General features: G+C 33.6%; 2 protein-coding genes and 1 long non-coding RNA gene across 3 annotated transcripts; 2 read left to right on the top strand and 1 right to left on the bottom strand.

Annotated features, from left to right (window-relative positions):
- Nucleotides 1-9492: 9492 nt before the first annotated feature.
- LOC105803202 (actin-depolymerizing factor) lies at nt 9493-11322 on the top strand. The gene is made up of 3 exons (XM_012635240.2): nt 9493-9659; nt 10178-10443; nt 10982-11322. The coding sequence occupies exons 1-3, from the start codon at nt 9636-9638 to the stop codon at nt 11130-11132; spliced, it is 441 nt and encodes a 146-aa protein (XP_012490694.1). The 5' UTR covers nt 9493-9635; the 3' UTR covers nt 11133-11322.
- Nucleotides 11323-12172: 850 nt separating this feature from the next.
- On the bottom strand, nt 12173-14096 carry LOC105803201 (probable inorganic phosphate transporter 1-7). Its single transcript, XM_012635239.2, has one exon. It carries the CDS (start codon nt 13974-13976, stop codon nt 12375-12377), a length of 1602 nt encoding a protein of 533 aa, XP_012490693.1. The 5' UTR covers nt 13977-14096; the 3' UTR covers nt 12173-12374.
- A 5392-nt stretch (nt 14097-19488) lies between these two features.
- On the top strand, nt 19489-20555 carry LOC128034521 (uncharacterized). The gene is made up of 2 exons (XR_008190574.1): nt 19489-20235; nt 20318-20555. It is a non-coding gene; the product is annotated as an uncharacterized LOC128034521 (long non-coding RNA).
- Nucleotides 20556-22791: the final 2236 nt, after the last annotated feature.

A 22791-nucleotide genomic window follows, 5' to 3' on the forward strand; every position in this document is an offset into this window, starting at 1 on the left:
CTCTAATAAATTTGTATCCAATTAAGCTCTTACTATTAATTAAAATAATTAATTAAGCCCTCCATTAACGGTATTGATTATATTAACCCTTAAAATAAATTGACAGACCAATATATAAGATAATATCACGTGACACTTTGGTATTATCTAATTTTTTCCATAAAATGATTAAATTTTAAAATTTTTTATAAAGAATCAGAAAAATTATAAAAATATTAAAATTGATGTAAACTTATTAAAGTTATAAAAAATCATAAAATATTATAAATATTATGAAATATAAAAATAATAAATTATGAAATTAATAAAATTATTTAAAATATTTAAAATAAAAAAAAATGTATTTGCCATAATAAATTATAATAAACTATTAGCATATGTCATAATGAAATATTTTGACCAAGGTTTTCAGAACCGAACCGGTGGTTGATCGATCAAGCCACCGAATTGCCAGTTCGACTGATTCGTCCAATTCAATTAAATAAAAAATAAAAAAAATTGGTTCAACTATCTGGTTCCCAGGTCAATCGATCTAATGGCTTTTTTGAATCGACACCCTTTCCGATTTTGGTCCAATCAGTCCAACTAACTAACCCGGTCCAGATCAAGTTTTTATGTTTTTTAAAATATTTTTATGATTTTTATATAATTTTAATATTTTTATATAAAATTTTAAATATTTTTTTTATTTTTTTATAATTTTTTTTGTAATTTATTAGAATTTTTTATTTTTATAATATTATCATCTATTTTATAATTTTTATAAGTTTATATCAATTTTCATATTTTTTAATATTTAATAAAAAATATATTTTGATAATTTTTTTTTCTGATTTTTTAAACATTTTTATGGGAAAAAATATTAGATTAAACTAGAGGTTGGCACGTGTCACTATCTAATTGGTCCGTTAATGGTCAATGTGGTCAATAACGAAAACTGTTAACGGGGGGCTTAATTGATTATTTTAGTTAACGATAGGGGCTTAATTTGGTTCGAATTTAATATAGGCGTTTAATCAATTTTTTTATATTTTCTTATGGGTTTTTGTTTTACATATAAACCTTTTTTAAACTTATTTAAAAAAAAAATAGGATTAAGGGTGTAAAAAGTGGTTGACCATTTAATAAAAATCAATTAATTGAATACTTGAATTATCAAAATGCATCAATAGGGTTCTTTGACTGTTAACTTTGATGGTCAACCATTAAAGTTATCAATTTTAGTTCTTTTATCTTTTTTATAAGTTGACTCTGCTATGTGTTACAATCATGGTGTGACACGTAAATGAAAATGATAAAATTTTATTTTAATCCATAAAAATCACTAAAATTATTAAAATTATAAAAGATATTTAAAATATAGAAGCTTATAAAATAAAAAATTATTAAAATTTATAAATAATATAGAAAACTTTTAAAAAATATTAAAATTTATTATATATATGGAAAAATATAGAAATTTATAGAAATAGAAAAAAATATTTTTAAAAAAACATTATAAGAAAAATAAAAAAAAACCCATAAAAATTATAATTTAATCATCTCAAACATAAAAAATAATAGCATAATCTAAATGGCCAGTTATTACTCCTTTACTGCAACAATTTTTTAAAGTGTGATTCAATTGTGGGGCTACTTGATAGGCTTCAGTCAGATAAAAAGTTGGAAACAAGCATTCTGAGACCTAGGCTGTAGCCTATCAAGCCTACCCTACCGTTGAATAACACCTTAAAAAATGGTCGAGGTGAGGGAGTTATCACAGGCCATTTAGATGATGCCACTATTTTTTTTATTTTTGAGATGATTAAATTATAATTTTTATATATCTTATATTTTTTAAAAGTTTCTATTTTTATAATTTTTATATTATATAATAATTTTATAATTATAAAAATTCTATATATTTATTTTAATTTTATAATTTTATAGATTTTAATAATTTTCTATTTTTTATATTTGATAGTTAACTTTTATAATTTTTAAAAGTTTTCTATATTTTAAAATTTTAAATATATTTTTCTATGTTTTATATTTTTCTAATAAATTTCTACTTTTTATATTTTCTATATTTTAAATAAATTTTATTTTTTCATAACTTTTTAAAATAATTTATTATCATTTTTTCCGTCATTTGGCACAACCACAACATGACACGTGGCAAAGTTAACTAAAAAAATGAGATCGTTAACTTTGAGTGAGTATTTAGTACACTAGCAGTGTATTTTTTTATTTCACAAATAACCTTAAAAAATGACATGTGTCTCTTTTTAAAAAAAATATTTTAATATTTTACTAATACCTTTATAAGAAATTTGTCCATATGTGACCTCCTATACTCGACCTAGACGTTGGATTTGAATTCGAAAGATAACATTGGCCACCAAGATGGCCTAGTAGCGGTCGGAGTTTATAAAACGGTTATTTTAAAGCACTTGTTTGTTTTTTAGGAAAAACTTTAGTGTGTTGTCTTCATTTTACTAAAAGATATCATTTTCCCAAAAACGCCGAAATTAAAATTTTATTTAGTAAAAGTCAATTTCCAGATTTTATGAGTTTTTTTTCCAAATCTCATTTACTTAACTATGTAGCGGAAAAAATGATATTTATCATGAGTTTAGTGGAAACTAGATTTTTATGCATGAATAATCAATAAACCATGTTTCAATAACCTAAAGCAAAATAAAATGTCATGCATGTCAAACAATCCCAAAACCTAAGTCTTATGCCACCGTTCAAATCAAATGTTACAGTCTTTGAATAGTAGAAATTGCAAAGAATCTAAAATACTTTTATAAAAAAAAAAACCAGTGCCAAGTTCTCCAGATGTCGAGTGCCCTAACCTGGTAAGTTATATGTAAATATGGAAATAAAAATGGGAGTGAGCTTATGAATCTCAGTGTGAGTTCAATCACAAGAAAATCAGTACAAACAATAAATAAAACATATTAAGTAACAATGCATAGAATGATCACAATCAGTTAGCAGTTTAGAGTATCGATTTTTTTCAGATAAACCCATTAGTATAATATCTCAGAATTCACAATTTATATATGTACGTGCTTATGAATGATAATGGAATTTTAGTATATTGAGAGATAGATCTTACCCAACTCCACTACACACCACAATGGGAGTTCCCTTGAACTCAAATATCCTTATATACTGATTTAGTGGTTTAACCATCACTGGTTTGCAGATAAATTATCGATGGGCTGTGGATGCACAACATATTTACAGATAAAATGGTCCCTGGGCTGCGGATGCACAACAAAATTTGCAGATAAAAATTGCCACTTGGCTGTGGATACACAACAAAATTTGTAGATAAAAACTTTCACTGGGTTGTGGATGCATAACAAATTTGCAGATAAACTACCAATCTTCCTCCGTATATATCATTGCACCTCATGCATTGTCATGCTTTGTAATAGAACAATTCAACATTAGCAGCAGACATGTTTAACATGTATTCAAATCATCATTAACAGTAGACATGTTAAACATGTACTCAATTCATCATTAACAGTAGACATGCTTATCATGTTCTTAGTAGGGTAGTAACAATATTATTACTAATAGTAGACATGCTTATCATGCCTACCCCACCGTTGAATAACCCCTTAAAAGATGGTCGAGGTGGGGGAGTTATCACAGGCCATTTAGATGATGCCACTATTTTTTTATTTTATTTTTGAGATGATTAAATTATAATTTTTATATATCTTATATTTTTTTAAAAGTTTATATTTTTATAATTTTTATATTATATAATATTTTTTATAATTATAAAAAATTCTATATATTTTTGTTAATTTTATAATTTTTATAGATTTTAAATATGGAATGTTTATAAATATGATAATATTAAGTTAAATATATATGTGTGTGTTAGGGTTTTAATAAGTATATCCTATTTGTATGGCGTAAATGATTATTGTAGTATATATGTTTGGATTTTGGTGTACAAGTAAAGAGTTACGCTTAGTTTTCATTAATATAGTTAACTATATATATATATATATGTTAGGCTAAAGTATAAATATTTAATTATGTGCATATTGAATTTGGTTATATTAATTTGGCTTTAGCTTTTTACTAAAGAATGAGAAATTATTAAGCTATCAGCTAGGAAATTCATTTGTTAATAGTAGGTAAATAATACATATATAATATATGGTGTTTAAATTTTATTCGCTAGGTTAAAGCATAAGTGTATATATATATATTCATGTATATTCGCCTTTGGGTAGGTACTAAATAAGGCTAAATTGTGTTTGTGTTTTAGATGTGTGAACTTTTAAGTTATTTAAATTATGACTTGAATATATAGCATATTCAAGGCACTATTTGAATAAATTAGGATTGGTCATATTATTATAAAAAATAATAAAATCTATTATGGAATTAAATGAACAAGTTTTCTCAAATCTATATTCTTACTAGTATATATTTATCATGAATGAACACATGTTAACAATTAGATGTAAGTTAGGATTTAATAAATTTGAACATTTTGAATACGTTAGATTGGTAAATTTTGATTGGCATTATAGTTGATTTGTGGAAGTGTTAACTCTGAAAATGTTATGAAAGAAATTTATTCTTTGGTGTTTAAAGAGTGTTAATGATTAGATTAAATTCTGTTACGTCTAGTAATGCCTTGTAACCCTAATCCAGCAACGAATATGGGTTAAGGGTGTTACAGGGTCACTAGACCCTATAATAGTAAAATTTTCAATGGCGTCAGAAACAGTGGTTTGGGACCACCAAAATTCGATGAGTGAGCTCGTAAATTTTATTATTTTGGATTTACGAGTCAAATGTGATCTTAGAAAGATTTTGAATTAGTGAATTGTGTTTTAGAAGGATCTATTAGATTAAGTGGTTTCCAAAACGAGGTATCAAGACCTTAATTCTATAAACAGAGTCATAAATATTTTTATAAATATTTAAGGAGTTTCATTAAGATAGTATTAAAGTTTCGTTAGAAAATTTTGATGTTTTGATAGTTAATTAAATAAAAATGACTAAATAAAAAAATGCAAAACTTGCTAATTAAAGAAATAGTGATTAAATAGCCCAAATTGTAAATAAGGAGGACTTAAAGAGCAAATTGTCCTAAGTGAAGTGGCTGAAGCGGCATAAGCAAAAAAAAATCTAGAAATTAGGTGATTTAAGGGCAAAATTGGAAATAAAATAAAATTAAAATAGCTAAAATGGGATTTTAAGGGTTTCTAGACCCTTTTTTCTCCAATTTTCTGTCCAAAAACACCATTAAAAAGCTATCAAGGTTGGTTTTCATATTTTAGCTTCATGTAAGTTTAATTCTTGCCTTGTTCTTGAAATCCTTGTGTTTTTAAGACTATTACAAGTTGGTCCAACTATTTATTTTATTAGTTTTTAATTTTATTAGAAATTTTGAAAGTTACCATTGATGAATGCTGGATGTTTTTGATGAATTAACATGGATTTAGAGCTTTAATTTTGTTATATGATGTTTTTATCAAGTGATTTTGATAGATATTGATTTTAGGACCAAATTGTGAAAAGATTAAATATTAGGGTTTGGTATTGAAATTTTGAATATCAAGAGCTTTATAATAGCCTGGAATATTTAGATAAGCTATCAATTGAGAAAAATTAGCTCAATCGGTAGACTAATTAGTGAGGGACAAAACGGAAAAAGTTGTAAAAGTTGGGGTAATTATGAAATTTTGAAAATTGAGTGGTATTAATGGTGAAGTGAATTGGAACTGAAATATGTGCTAATGAATGGATAATTTTATATTTTAGATCAAGAGCCCGTAGATAATCGTGAAAAGGGAAAATTAGCAGATTAGTCCCTAAACTACTACAAATCTTATATTTTAATCCAGGTAAGTTCTTACGGTTAAACTTTAATATTATATATCGAATTAATAAATGGTATCATGTATTTATTCATATCTATTGTTGAAGTGAAATATTGCTAAAGTTATGAATTTAAGTTGAATGTTTGAAACGTTTGGAACGCGGGATTTGAGTACATTCGGCATTTGACAAATTGACGACATCAGAGGAAAATGTGAAAAATTACCCAAGTAAACCGAGGTTCAGCATTTGTTGCAAAATTTCGTGTTTACTTTTCGTTTAGCTCTCACGAGATTCTGTTTAACTTATATGAGTTTTCGTTCAGTTTTTTCGAGCTTCTGTTCAACTCATATGAGTTTCCGTTCAGCTCTATTGAGCTTCTGTTTAACCCTTATAGGTTTTCGTTAAACTCTTTTGAGCTCTGTTTAACCTTTATGGGCTTCCGTTCAGCTCTTATGAGCTTCCGTTCAACCCTTATGGGTTTCTGTTTAGCACTTATGTGCTTCTGTGTAGCCTTTGGGCTTCTGGTTATGATGTACTCATATCCGTAAGTTGTTCTCTGATTCGGTAAGGATTGGTAAGTGAAGTTATGAAATTAATATTTGAAGGTTTATTGTTATTATTGGAATTGTTATGAACTAAGTACATTTATCAATTGAAGTTGTGATTGACAGGGAAAGTACATTGAATGAATTTATTTTAGTTGATGTGTTATAGTAGGTTCGATAAGATTTATATTTAAAGCCATCAAACTTACTAAGCTTCTTTAAGCTTACTTGTCTTGTTTAATGTTTTTGTATATTAACGTGAGGTCGGAAGATCGGATCAACACATCAAGCCACACTATCCAACTTAATCTGGTAGCTTTTGCAATATATTCTTGGGTTTATATAGCATGTATAGGGTTGGTTTGGAATGAAATACTTTGAAATATGGTCGTGAATGATATATGCTTATGTCATACCTAATTTGATGAGTTAAATAGGTTAGTTTATGTATTTGAATTTGAGTATTTGTGATGCTGTATCATACCTAAAACATGATTTTGGCTTGTGTTGATTGCTTGTTTGGGATGTATTGATGTACTAAAATATTGTGTATAGGTTGATATCAAAATGGGAGAGAAAAATGGTCTATTTTCGTCCACACGGGCGTGTGTCTCAGCCGTGTGTCACACACGGCCTAACACATGGGCGTCTGGTCCGAGCATGTGTCCTTTGCATCTTAAAATTGAGAAATAGAATGCCCAAGTTATTGCACACAGCCTAGCACACGGGCGTGTGGCTTGGCCGTGTGACCCCTGGACATTAATTTTACAATACACGGCCTAGCACACGGGTGTGTGGCTTGGCCGTGTGACCCAAGTCAGAGAGTTACACGGGTTGGGACACGACTGTGTGCCTCACATCGAATGCCCACACGACCTAAAACACGGGAGTGTCTTTTGGCCGTGTGAGCCACACAGCCTAGCCACATAGGCGTGTATCCCCTGCACTTAAGGAAAATTTTGAAATTTTGGGAAAAATTCTCTGAGTTTCCGGTTTAGTCCCGATTTATTTCTAATACATATTTTGGGCCTCGAGGGCTCATACAAGGGACAATTTAAATGATTTATGATTAGTTTCTAATGCATATGCTAAATGATGTGTAATGTTTGTATTTGATCGGAAAATTCCAGTAATGCTCCGTAATTCTGTTCCGACGATGGATAAGGGTTAGGGGTGTTACAAACCCATTTAAACTCAAGGGTCCTCTAACCCACTTAAACTCAAGATCGCTAGGCCTTTCAAGCCCATCTTGACCGCAATGTCCCACTGGCCAACACAGATGGAGCTTACAAACGTTCCAATGCAACTTAGACACACTCTTGCATTACTCAGGTGCCTTTAAACCGATTGCCTCAATATCACACCAACATATTTATAAATTCAATTTTCCCTTCACTGTCTATTTTATTTGCTCTTTTGAGATTCGAACCCTAAGACCTTTAGGATTTTATGATACTCAGAGTTTACAATCAAGTCCCATAGGCTCAACTCTCAACTTGGAACGAGCAAACCATAGTTAAACCACTTGAGAACTGAATCAACAAAGCCAAACCCGCGTTCCAGTACCTTAAAGTCCCCCACTAAGGTTACAAGTTCATGTTACCAAGCTCGACTTCTAAATTGCTTGTAGGAGCCTTCATTGGTTCCAGCAGTGGGAAACGAAAATGATTCTGACGTTTAAACAATAGCAAAGAAATTGCTTCTAAATTGTTGGAAATATACTATTGCAAACAAAAACATTAGCAGTGACAGGAAACCAAACTAAGTGTAGATAAACAAAGCAATCACTATACTGTGGAAGAACCACTGCCTTAGAAGCGATTTCACCCTAATCCGTGTAATCGAAAATGGGCATCGCCCCCCAAGGTTAACACGATACTTCCAAATTCGTACACTCGAATGAGGAAGATGGAACTCAAAAGGTTTACTCTTCTCGTAAACGTTGGGAAATAAACTAAAAGAAACTCAAGTAAACTACACTAGGTTCAATTCCCAGGAAAAATTAGAGGGGTCACAGACGGTCCCCTTAAAATCCAATCTCTTAGACAAAATATCGCACTAATGTAATTTAGTAAAACACTAGAATTTTCTATAGAGTAAGAACGAGAGAGAAAAGAGATAACTGAGTTTTCTTGTTTTTCTATGTTGTGAAAAATGAGTAGAATAGCCTACTATTTATATTGTTTTCAGAAGATGCAAAATGGTAAAATAACAATGTATGTTTCAAAAAATAGTAAAGGATTTTCCTCAACAAAAAATATATTGCAATAATCAAAAGAATTTCTCAACCCAAAAATATTTTACAACAAAAAATGATTTGAAAAAATATTTCTGATTTTACATTACCAACAGAAATTACTTGCCTTTGGATGTTTGGAAGCTGTTGGTGAGCTTGGTGTCATGATGTTGGAAGTAACAGGAGAACAGAAAGGGAAGGAGAGCAGTGAAATCCTTGTAGACGAAATCAAGGAAGGCCAGCAAAAGAATGGGTCAAAAATTGGGCTACAAGGTGGGCCAGCGATTCGGATGGGACCAGTTAAGAGCACTACAGCATAACAGAAGAATCTAAGGAATGGAGTAGCTAATGGAAACAGGCCCAACGACCATTCAAAAGGGTTTTAGCACCAACGGTTTAGGAATTAAATAAAAGATTAGAGTTTGTTATCATTCATCTTGTCAATTTTCAGTACAAACTTAATCTGCAAAATCTCATCCTTCAAACCCGAGCCATAACACTTGTTCTTTAAAACTTTAAAAAGTTACTTTCAAAATTACAAGGGTTATAAATCTTTTTATTTTTTTTGACTTGGGACAATCCATTTCGAACTACAGATTACAACGATTATATAAAGAACATTTACAAGGGTTATAACTTGTTTATGTTAGTAAGTACACGTATCTACAATTTATCTATAATATTTACGTTAAAAGAATTAATAAAGAAACCGGATGATGCAAAGGGAGCCCCACGGACGGCTGAGATTTCTATATTTTGTGTGAAGGTCAAAGTGAACATTGATCATGAGAGCGAGAAATACAAGCGTTTATCCCACGCACCGCCCATCTTTTTCTTTTTCCTATTCTTCTCGTCCTGTTCTATTTATTTTTGGGAAGATACATATGTCATTTTCATTTTGTCAAATATTTTACAATTTCCAACTCTTTGCCCTGCCTCGCTCTTCATTTCTCTCATTCCTCGGTTTCTTTTTTCTTTAATCTGAACTTCACTAAGCTGCCATGTCGTTTACAGGACTGGGTCGGGTATCTCTTCCTCTTCCTTTCTTTTAGTTTCATGGTTCATCTTTTCATGTTAGTTTCTTTTTCCTAAAATGTTTAAGTTGCTAGTTCCTAGGCTGGTTTCTGTTCTAAACTAGGATCAATTGTATGTTTTACTAACTAACGTCTAAATGAGTTTCATTTTAACTTCTTGTTCACAAGAATCATTAGTCTTAGGTGCTATAAATGATTTGATGTGGTAGTAAACATAGCCAACCCACTTGGATTATGAGGCTATCTTAGATATTCTCCGGGGGGGGGGGGGTAAAGTGAATATTATGCCTTTCAACTTTAATTTCTTCCATTGCATGTTCCATATGTTGTTTGTTTTCCTTAAAATTTTGGATTACTTCACACATGTTTCAGCCTTGTGCTTGTGGCTAATAAGTTTGCCACATGATTGCTTGTTAAAGAGCTTAATCTCCTAAACTAGTAAACATTTTTCAACCCCATCATCTGAAGAAGATCATGAAAAACTTACCTATCCAATGATTGTATGACAGCCAAATGCCACATCTGGCATGTGCGCTGCCGGTCACGCCAAGGATACATTTTTGGAACTGAAAAGGAAGAAAATTTACCGCTATTTGGTATTTAGGATCGATGAGAAGAAAAGAAAAGTTGTGGTTGAGAAAACTGGTGATCCAGCTGAGACTTATGATGACTTCACTGCATCTCTTCCCGAGAATGATTGTCGATATGCTGTATATGACTTCGATTTTGTTACTTCTGACAATTGCCAAAAGAGCAAGATTTTCTTCATTGCATGGTTAGTTTTCTTTCCCTTTGATTGTCTTTATATTGTAGTGAACACATTTGGTAGTTGTCATAAAGGAAGAGAGTAGGGGTTGCATATGTTAGGATTTGGTTTTGGGTACAGTCTCTTGAATGTGCTGTTATAGTTTTATTACCTTGATGCTTCTTCAATTTTTGCACAATTGAAGTTTTATGTCAATTTGGTAGCCCAGCACCTGGAAAGGAATTAAAAGGAATGATAAGAGGGACCAAGCCGTGAGGGTTGCCTCTGAGCTTTCCATGGTAGCATTAATGAGGGAATGCAGCTGAAGGAGACCAGTATTTGGCCCATGTTTTGCTTGATTAGTGTTGGGAACAAAAATAGGTTATTAGTTCTTCGAGCCTTTGGGTTAGAAATGGTTCTTTTTGGTGCCAGTTACATATATGATGACATCAGTTTTCTTGTTCTTACTTCTCATGTAGCAATGGCACTCCCCTGGCATGCATTTAATACATTAAAGAAGTTGCCTATCAAATCTTCTCCTTGCCTAACAATTGGGTTATGTCATCAGGTCCCCTTCATCATCTCGAATCCGTTCAAAAGTGCTCTACGCCACTTCAAAACACGGGCTTAGAGAGGAACTGGATGGTATCCACTATGAGATTCAGGCAACTGACCCTACAGAGATGGATCTTGAAGTGCTGAAGGATCGTGCTAACTGAGCGTTGCATAGTTTAACTGTTCCATTCAAGAAGTTACCCCCCTCGCTTTGCTGACTCCGAGTTAGTCTTTGCTTCATGTGCAGAATCATTTTCTGACACAAAAAATTAGTTCATGTATAATCCTGGAATAACCAGAATCTGGTGAAGTTGATATGAAGCTCTGGGCTTAACATTATCCGGTTCCTGTTAATTCTGGTTCTTTACTATTATTTTCCTCTGAACAAAGACACTGTCATCCGTACTGGTAATTAGAGGGAAACCATAGAGTCAGGTTCCACACACACAGAAGAAACAACAGTTATCAGGGACTGGGAGGCTCGTTTCAGGATGGTTCCTTGCATCTTCCTTTAATTTGTCGTAACCTCATTCTGAGCCAGACACAAAAATCCCAACAACTGCAGGCCCCATCCCATTAGATAATATGTTTATATAATTTGGTCTGTCCATGTCTAATTGGGAGGTTTGCAGCGACTCTGCTAGAGAATTTTGAGTGGAGGAAACCCTTTAAATATGAAGTTTCAATTATTTCGTACACTACAATCTAACTAAGGGAGTTCTTGTTGGTTTAGCAGAGAACTAGCAGAAGCATAGAAAATAAGACTAGAAAGGATGATTTAATTCATTAACCAAGCAGCCCTTATATATATGTCTCAAGTAACAAACTCAACCAATTTTGAATTTCCAACTCTTCCTAACAAGCTAACAACTCCTACTAACAAACTAACAGATCTCCCTAGAACTTAGTCATTATAATGATAAAAAAATTTTGCAGCCCTTGAGACACTAACAGTTCTTAGTGCAAGGCTCGAATCATGAAATATTGCTGCAAGGTATATTATACTCAATTTCTACAGAAAATGACTATAATGCATCTTCCCGTCTCCAACAAAGAAACTATGCTTTTGGAAAACCATGAAAAATGCTGAGTGATCTTAAACAGCTATAAACTTCGAAACAAAGGAAGCAATAATGTCTCCCATAGTTCATAGAGTCATACTCTCTAAAAGTCTTTGACATGTGAGCCTGTGAAAAACTGTCCTGGACTAGATTTCTTGGTTCAGTTTTGATTTTGTTGATAAACGAAAAAGGCAATCATAGAAATCTCTATTATTAGAAATAACGTCCACGTGAAAGAAAAACAGTTTGAAAATAGAAAACTGACATAAGCAAACCTGGTGGCCTACTAAAGAGTTTTAGAGAGCTTCTACCACCAGTCTAACTTTAGGCAACTGGAAACTGACATTAGTGATTAGATGATGATGACGACGATTCCCCTGCTTCTCCCTCTCCATTATTTTCGTTCTCGCCTGACATCTCTTCTAAAGATTTCCCTTTCGATTCAGGCACCAAGAAAGTGAAGAGGAAGCCCAATGCATTGATTACACCTAATACTATAAGTGAATTCTTGACTCCAATACCTGCAGGGTACCCTGCATCTGCCTTGGCCTTATCCTTATTCTGCGCCAAATACAAGAATCCAAATGCACCAACCATAGCACCAAGCTTTCCTGCAGCTGCTGATATACCATGGCAAGTGGACCTCAACCTTGCAGGGAAAATCTCAGCCGGTACCACAAATGTTGTGGCATTGGGTCCGAAATTCGCGAAGAAGAAGGTCAATGAGTACATAACAACGAAGCCAATTCGGTTGTCCTTATGAATCCAGTGGTCGTAAGGGATGGCCAGTGCAAACATGAACACCGTCATGAAGAAGAAGCCCATCAATTGGATGGCAAATCTTCCCATAATATCAATGAAAGCCACTGTGAACCAGTAGCCTGGAACGGTGCTGCAAAGAGCAATCAGTGTTTGCGCCCTTGCAATTTTGTAAACTTCTTCAAGGGCATTCATGGTCTTGGCAGATGGAATCCAGCCAATGGCGCTAAAGATATCCTTTTGGAACAAGTTTTGGCTGTAGAATGCAATGTCAAGCAAGAACCAAGTGGTGGTTGTCCCAAGCAGGTGAAGTCCATGGCGTTTAGCAAACTCCTTGGAAAACAAGCCATATCGGATTTTCTCTTGCTCAATCTTTTGTGGCTCCGCCTCAATGTCCATCTGCAAAACTTTTGACATATCAGATGCAGCTTGCTTAGCATTCTTAGCAACAAGGGCGGTGTAACGAGCGGTTTCTGGCATCTTCAGCCTCCAGTAGTAGGTAAGCGCCGCTGGGAGTGCTCCAACCATCAAAACAATACGCCAAACATAGTCTGCTTCTGGAACAGTGGAGCCCACAGGATCGACCTCGTAGGGTGGCGCGTGAAACGAGGCCATGAATGCAGCGGATATAATAATAGCAAAGATGCCACCTCCTAAAATTCCGAATCCTTGCATCGCAAACACTGCCGCAATGAAAGCTCCGCGAGTCTTCTTGTTGGCATATTCGGACATGATGGTGGCGGAAAGTGGATAATCACCACCGATGCCAAAGCCGAGCCAGAACCGGAAGAAGCAAAGGGTTGCCATCACTGCTTTAGGGTTACTGCTAAAAGATAGACCTGATGCTATAGAGCATATGACCATGAGCATGAGAGTCATACCGTAGACCTTCTTTCGGCCTAGCTTATCACCAAGCCAACCGAAGAATAGCTGGCCTGCTAGCGTTCCGCAGAACGCTACACCATTAACGGCAGCCGATACATTGGGGGGCAATGATCCGGGGCTCTTAGCGCCATCAACATGGTAGTATATGCGGCCAAGCAATTTGGTAACGAGAGATATGCAGAAGAGATCATATGCATCAGTGAAGAAGCCCATCCCAGCTATAATGATTGCAGTGAAGTGGTACCATTGTGTTTTGGCTACATCAAGCGCGTCAAGTACCTGTAATTTGTTTCCTACCACCATGGCTACCTTCTTTATCTATCTGCTCCCTCTTCCTCGACAAAGATGTAAAAGAAAAAGCTCGAAAGGGTTACGAGTGACATCCAAATCAAAGACAATAAAACAGATGGAGCTGGGAAAATATTCAAGTGCAACCGAAGGAGGGAGTGACAACAACTTATTACTATATTTAACTCTTGAAAGTTAATTTCATTGGCTTTTTTTTTTTTTTTTAATTTCCTTTCTTACAAATTCTAAAATTAGCAACAGAGAGAATGTCTTCACTATTGATGTTATGTATATAACATAATTGGAAATGACATCTGGAAACAGACAATCCATCAGTTTTCAGCAAGGATTTTAGCATCTTTGACAGTACCCTTTTATTAATTTTATTATTATTATTAAAGGGAGAAAATTTTGTTATACCTATTAAACTGTAAAAGAAAAATGAAATTAACGTGATATTGTTATATTTTTAAAAGATTTGCTGACAGATCCGGAAATTGAGGCTAATATGTGGATACTGTATATTACTTTGAACCTATCAAAGTGATCCAATTTTTGGAGCAATAATCAACCAGCTGGTACTCAACTTTGAGCTAGTGTATGACAAATATGGCACGTATCCAATATTACTATTTTCATTTTTATTTAAAGATCATGTATGTCAGAATACTGACGGTATCATAGCACTTCTCTTTAACAGTAGCATTCTTTTTGCATGATTTACGATCTCCCACTTAACAAATTGAATCAGAAAAAAGAAAAAGAAATCATATAGTCCATATAAAATAAACCTAGACATCAAAAAAGTTGTTTCTTGTCGTCATTACCAAAATTGAATTCCATTTGCATGCTTATTATACCTATTCTTTTAAATGGGGAGAGAGAGTAAAGCCTGTAAGCTCAAGTTTCTGAAACTGACCTGTGATTCTTAAACGGAAGTAAAAGCCTGAAAGATGAGAGTTTGAGTATAAGTCTGAAAAAAACAAGGAAAGGAAGAATTGATAAAGGGAATCGTAATTGGAATGGAAATAGGAAGTGTAAGTGCATGCTTCCTTATAATAAACGGAACGGGATCCAAATATTCGAGATGGCAATCGGTATATTCCGCACCCACATATTTTTCTGATATATATATATTCATAGTCCATTCATTCAACTCAACCTCCCTCTAAAGCCGCGTTACTGTTTTAATACTTTAAGCTCTAAATCAAGAAAGCAAAAAATGAAACACCACAAGTATAATCGCAAAATGGTAGTTTTCTTGGCTGTCTTTGTTACCTTAAAACGAAAAACTTTCCAAGTATTACAACTTATAAGAGTATTATTATGATATAAAAGGTAAAAGACTGGATACTGCGTTAGTAGTGAAGAACTTGTCCGAAAAATGATAAGATTAATTACAATCTCTCACAAAGCTGATATTTAACAGGATCTTCTTATATCTTTAACCTCTAACCAACCAAAAAAAATCATGAAAAAAGGTAAAGAAAAATGATAATCTTGATTTTCTGACTTGTAATTTGGCACAAAACTAACATCAAATTGATGAACTTAATGTAAGTTCATCGATCAAAAGCACCATAGAAAAGTATTCTTCCAAGTTTGTATATAATAATAGTTTATGTATTAACACCTTTGCTTTCTTGTGCTCTATCGAAGTGACAAAAGCGGCAGAACTGATGAAGCCAACCTACCTCTCATCCCACCACCTAAGGTTTTCCCGAGCCTTCTAGCCTTAAAAAGAGTTTGAGCATAGGTTTCATAGATTGTTAAGATATTTTCAGTGGCAAAGCTTTTGCATTGAAAATGCGTGCCCCATTGATGCGTAGCTTCAAACCAGGCTTCTTGGCTAGCTCACCGACTCTGTCTATGTGCTCCATGGGCAAGCATCTACCATCAGAGTTGCATTGAGTAGAAGTAAACTGATCTAAGATATTTCAGTCAAGAAAGGATAAAGAAAAGAGTGAAGTAAACAAATCATTTAACAACTTTAACTAATCAGTTTCTTAAGATACCACTAAATAGGAAAAATCTAAAGCATTATCAAAAACCATATTACTTTGAGGGCTTTACATCTCTAGTTTGGAAATGTGATGGGTTCTAAGAGATTTATACCACTGATGATTTCCTCATATATTCACATTTAAAAGTAGGGGCAGCCACAAAAAATATTATGCGAGAACTCGTATGCATATAAAATATAATTGAAAACCTGCCCCATTTTAGCTCTCCCGTTAACAAAATTGTGAATTTGTGTGTGTATGAATATATTAATTTATGTAAAGAGATCAGGTGCAGTATGATCGTGTGATTATAAGTGCTATAATTGTGTGTATGATCGTATAAAAAAACTTTAGGGTTTTATTTTAGTCATTCAAGTGCTAAATTATTAACAGCGGTTGATTGTATACATCAAATCATGTCCACAATTATATTTATACTTTTATTTTGGTTATTTAATTTTTAGGTCAGTTTCATTTTAGTCATCGAAAAATCTTTTCTTTAAGTCTTGATTTGAGTAAAAAATTAAGGATTAAAATGAAAAAGCTATAGAAACTAAAATAATGCATTAAATATTTGTCATATTTTACTTGTTTACCCCATTGAGAAAGTTCTTAAATTTTTTCAATATTAAAATTTAAATTCCAAAACATGAAAATCAATTAAACAAATTGTTGAAATTTTTTATCTCTTGATACTGTTAGCGATTTGTTACTATAATATTGAAATTAATTAATTTAATCTCCTAAAATTTAAGATTTATTTTTGTTTTCCAAATTAACATCAAACCAAATAACTAATATTTAATAGTTGTCTGCAAAACCCAATTTTTTTATTATATGATATTGAATCTTCCGTACTAAGCTAAAAGTAAAGAAAAATTCCTTACAATTAATTTTATCTTTCATGCCAAACAAAACTTCAAATTATTTTCATCACTTCTTTACCAAAATAAGGAACAATAAATAAATAAATTAATTAATTGTAAGGACTTTTCTTTACTTTTAGTTTAGCATAGAAGATTCAAGATTATATAATCAAAAGAAATTTAAATTTCATAGACAATTATTAAATATAAATTATTTGAGTTGATTTTGTTTAGAGTAAACTGGAAACATAAAATTAAATTTAAAAATTTTAAAAATTATATTAATTAATTTCAATATTATACTAGTAAATTGGTTGACATTATTAAAGGATAAAAGAATTTTCAGTTTTTGATTCAACTCATTTATGTACACTTAAAATGTTTAGTATTAGATTCTAAGATGGCGATTGATGGAGGGGTTGAGGGCATGTAAGCGGATGATGAGAATCTCCTTGGTGACTCGGGCGGGACATCAAGACTAGCCCTAGATATTCGTGGTGTTGTCGTGTGAACAAGAAACTTCGATGCAGAGAGGAGAATCTTCATAATGATTTTACGGAGACTAGTGATGACAAAGGCATGTTGGCTTCTTTCCAAGATGTATTGGCGAACGTGTGGGGCATGAATAAGAAAACCAATATGTCAGATGATGATATTTAACTGAAGGAAAGGGATGTGCTTACTGGTACACTTGATTGCATTCCATCAATTAATTTCCCTGATAGGGTGTTGTAAAAACGACGGGTTTACTTGCTTCACAAATAGAATCTGTAACTAAAATGGTGCTTGAAATTGTGGTAATAGTTTCAACCACAAGATTAAAATATGCACAAAAGTAAAGACAAATATTGAGATGGTTTACGCAATTTGACATCAATCTTCATATGCGGGGTCTTAATAATGATCTACTATCTTTCTCACAGTACAAAAAATTATTTAAGTCCTAACATCAGTCTATTCCCACTAATTTAGCGACCTCGCCATTGTACAAAGACTAGATCACTCTCCCAGCCAACTTCCTTATTGAAAGCTTAGCTATGCAACTCAAGAGACTCTCTTTGATTGCTTACAAACACAATGCACACATAAACTTTCCTAACTTTGACCTAATTTGTGCTCTATCAGACTCTCAATCCCTCGGTTACTCTTAATGAATATCCTAACCTAGACAAAACTTTAGTTTATATACTACTCAAGTTTTGCTTACATAAAAGTTATAATCTAATCACTTTTTTATAAAGTAAAACTAAAAAATAACATAAAATAAAACTTTCATAAGAGTCTCCATGTAATCCAAAGTCTTCAACTTTAGAAAGTGACTTTACTAATCTTCAAGTCTTCACTTTTTTATAAAGTAAAACTAAAAAACAACATAAGATAAAACTTTCATAAGAGTCTCCATGTAATCCAAAGTCTTCAACCTTAGAAAGTGACTTTGCTAATCTTCAAGTCTTCAATTTCAACTCAATTGGTCTTTATGTTTTGGGCTCTAACTTGTCCAAATATTTTCAAAACAAATAGCACAATATCACCTGCAGGTTTATGCTGTAGAATTTACAACCAATAGCAAGTTTCATCTGCAGGAATTATTTCTGGACTTGTTGTGTGTCCACAGCCAAATGGCGGTTATTATCTACGAACCAGTAGTGATATATCCACATCTTGGTGTGTTGGAGAAGGGAGTTCTAGGGAAGTCTCATGATGGTGTATAGCGGTGGGGTAGGATGTATTTTGTTTAAACCTGAAATTGTATGGCATCTTATATGGTGTGTGTGTGTGTGTTTGTTCTAAATACAGTTATTATGAGTTCTTATATTTTGATGATGATTGCAGTAAAAAATCAATACTCTATACTGAATTGCTATCTATAATTATTTTATTCAATGTTATTTAATACGTCTTAACAATTGTTTGCACTAATTTAAGATATTATGCTATGATTAGTAATTAGTATACATGAACATCAGTTTTCCTTAAAATAAGACGGTTTGTAACTGATTTTTTTAATGAATTAAGCAAATGTTTTATCTAAATGGCTGATGTAATCTTTCAAATTTGGGTCTAACATCTAGGCCGGGTTGGGGAGATTAGGTTTAGATAGTTGCTACCCCTTTATATAGCCTAGGTCTCTCTCGTGCTTTGTAAATGAGGGATTCTCGTAGGGTATATATTACTATCTACACATGTTACTTATTAAATTATTTATTATTAGATTTAAATTTTGACAGATTTTTATATTTATTAAGATTATAATTAATTTAAACATTAAGTAAATTGGTTCATCGCATAGTGTATATATTACCAGCTATACAATAAATTTGGAAAGTTACAGTTCACACGCTGACAAGTGACATTGTTGATTACCTGTCAGTTTTTTTTTTTGAATAATTGACTGGGGTATTATAATATATAAAAGAAAACACAAGAAAACAGCCCATAACATTGCTGGGCTGGTCTAAAAACAAAGGCATAGTCTGCAAATTAAAACAACCCATAAACCAACCGACTAAAATGTTCAGACTTTAAAAAACCTAATTAAATAACAAATAAAATAAAAGAAGCATAAAAACCAACCGTCATTTCCCCAGTCACTTCAAACAGCCTGTATCCATTACTCTTCTAGACTTTTCATTTGAAAAGAACATCAGGTCTGTTTCAAAAAGATAGCAACAACTTCCAAGAAATCTCCTTCTTTGCTTTCTTTTACCGTTTCATTTTTTCTTCCTCGTCTCTCTTCAATCTGGATTTTGTGCTCGTCTTTCTTCTGGAACTATCAGGTATACCTCTTCCCCTTTTGTAAGTGCATCTTTTGCGAGAATATGAGCTTGGCCATTTTCTGTTCTTTGAATAAATCTGAAAGCAATTTCCTGAAAACGAGATCTATTACTCTGAATATCATGAATAATCGCCCCGATAACAGATTTGTCCCTTGTTGTTGATTGACATTTATGAATAACTGTTTTCGAATCCCCCATAATCGTGACTGATTCTATCCCCATGCTGATACCTAACTTGGTTGCCTCCAAACATGCATATGCTTCGGCAACAAACGGAGATGAAATGTTGAAGTGCAAAGTTGACTTTGAGGCTCTAATCGCACCATCTTGATCCCGAACAACTATTCCTGACGCCGATCTAAAGTTCCTGATATCAAAGGCTGCATCAAACTGTATTATCTCCCTTGATGTATCTCTGCCTCGTCCTGCAGCTTCAGTAGACGCGTGAGAAATCCTACTTCCCCTACTTCCTTCAAGTTCTATTAGATAACTCTGTATTTTTTGTGAAAGGTCTAATCCTGATATGGCTTTCTTCTCATGTATAATCTGATTCCGCGAGCCCCATAAAACCCATAGAGCACAACAAAACAATCGAGTCTGCTCCTTTGTTCCTTTATCAAAGACCCAGGTGAGCCAACTCCAGACATTCTGACTTGTATATTCTGTTACCCACGTCATATTGAGTCTAATCCATACTTCCATGCTTACAGGACATTTTCGAAACACATGATGGCTATCTTCCTCCTCAGATTCGCAACGAGGGCATCTGGAGTTTGCAGTTACTCTTTTATATTTCAGATTAGCCAGGGATGGGATATAGTTCCAGGAAATCCTCCATACAAGGATTAAAATCTTTTGTGGTAGTTGTAAATTCCATAGGTTCTTGTAAAATTCTTTAGTTTTGGTCTGTACTAAATAACTATTAGGCTCCAGACTAGCTTCTTGTAATAGTTTGTATGCGCTCCGAACTGAGAACTCACCTGATTGTTCACCTTTCCACACCTGCATGTCTTCACAGTCTATTCTTGCTAAAGGAATCTGCAGAATTCTCTGGGCGACATCCCTTTGGAAGGTAGTTGTAATTGTTTCTACTTTCCACGTCTTGGTTGTGCTGTCAATTAGGTCTGATACTAAGTTTAACCCTTCATTTGTTTCTCTGTTCTGCCATATCTCGTGTTCAATCCACGGTATCCATCGATCATTCCAAATGGATATTGCGGTTCTCGCCTCACTCTCCATCTTAGCCCTTTGAGAAGGGTTCCTTTCACGCCCAAATGCTCCTCCGTAAGAGATGGTAAGTTTCCCAACTGTGCATTTAGATAACTCGTCCGTGGATAATATTTAGCTTTAAGCACTCTTGCTAAAAGGGAATCTGGATAATTTATTAAACGCCATCCCTGCTTGGCTAATAAGGCGATATTAAACTGACTAAGCTTTCGAAAACCCATTCCTCCGTTTTCCTTTAAAAGACAAAGGTTTTTCCACGAGCACCAATGTATACCCCCTTTTCCACGACCTTTCTGCCACCAATATTTTGCAACAATACTTTCCAGATCTTCGCATATTGATTTTGGTAATAAAAAACATGTCATTGAATATGTCGGTATGGCTTGAAGAACAGCTTTTATGAAAACCTCTTTTCCCCCTTGTGACAAAAACCGGTTACTCCAATTCTCAATACGCTTCTTCAATCTATCTTTCAAGACCCCAAAAGATTGTTTCTTTTTTCGTCCAACCATATTCGGCAAACCCAAATAACGTTCCGGCTCATCTGAACTTCGAACACCCAGCAAATGTACAACTGAACTTCTTTCTTCCTCTGAAGTGTTTTTACTAAAGAAAACGGTAGATTTAGCAAAATTCACACACTGACCCGAACATCGCTTATACTCCTTCAGGATCTCCTTAATCGCTGTAGCTCCTTTTCTTGACGCTTCCCCGAATAAAATGCAGTCATCTGCAAATAATAAGTGTGTCACATGTGGGCCACTTCTGCTTGCCTTGACTCCTTTAATTGCCCCATTATTTAAAGCTATTCTCATCAGACTAGATAATCCCTCTCCACAAATTAGAAACAGAAATGGACTCAGTGGATCCCCTTGTCTCAGTCCCCTTTTTGGATTGAAAGTTTCACCCATACTACCGTTGACCACAACTTGATAAGAGACGGTCGACATACAATTCATAAGAGAATCAATCCATTTTGTGGCAAAACCCATCCTCAGCATTATTTCCCGAATAAAATCTCATTCAACCCTATCGTAGGCTTTACTCATGTCAAGTTTAACTGCCATAAAACCCTTCTTCCCTGTTCTTTTTTGTTTCAGTATATGTAATAATTCATAGGCCAGCAATACATTGTCTGAAATTAATCTTCCCGGTACAAAAGCACTTTGGGCACTGTCAATGCATTTATCGATAATCCCTCTAAATCTATTTGCAATAGCCTTAGCCATGATTTTATAAATAACATTACATAAACTGATCGGCCTAAAATGCGTCATATTAACAGGGTCATTAATTTTTGGAATAAGAACAATATGCGTTAAATTGATTGAACTAACCTCCATTCCGCCATTTAAATGAAGTAAACAAAATGCCATAACCTCTTCTCCAATGAAGTGCCAACATTTTTGATAAAATAGAGCCGGGAAGCCATCTTCACCGGGAGCCTTCGTGGGATGAATTTTAAATAATGCCTCTCTAACCTCTTCTTTTGTATATGGTTCTGTAAGCTTTCGGTTATCTTCTTCAGCAACACATCGATCAATTCCCGTAAGTAAATTATCAAAATTCGCCTGATTGGCTGTATTAAATAAGTGCTGAAAGTAGGACCGTGCTATGCTTCTCATTTCTTGAAGGTCGTCTGTTACCACTCCGCAATCGCTTTGTAATTTGTGTATCATATTTTTCCTCTTCTTTTGCGTTGCTTGACTGTGAAAGAAGGCTGTATTCCTGTCACCTAGTCTTAGCCAGTTTTGTCTTGCCCTTTGTTCCCAGTATCTTTCATCCTTTTCAATTTCAAAATTTAAATGAATCTTTGTATCAATCAGCTCAGCCATATTACTATCGTCCCTTTCCTCTTCCATCAGTTTTAATAGCTTTGTTGATAAAAAATCTTTTTTCCCCTGCTTCCTTTTCCTTACTCGTCTCGCCCAGTCTTCCATTCCTGCTCTTAAGCTTT

This window comes from Gossypium raimondii, chromosome 11, assembly GCF_025698545.1.
Source record: "Gossypium raimondii isolate GPD5lz chromosome 11, ASM2569854v1, whole genome shotgun sequence".
NCBI lineage: Eukaryota > Viridiplantae > Streptophyta > Magnoliopsida > Malvales > Malvaceae > Gossypium > Gossypium raimondii.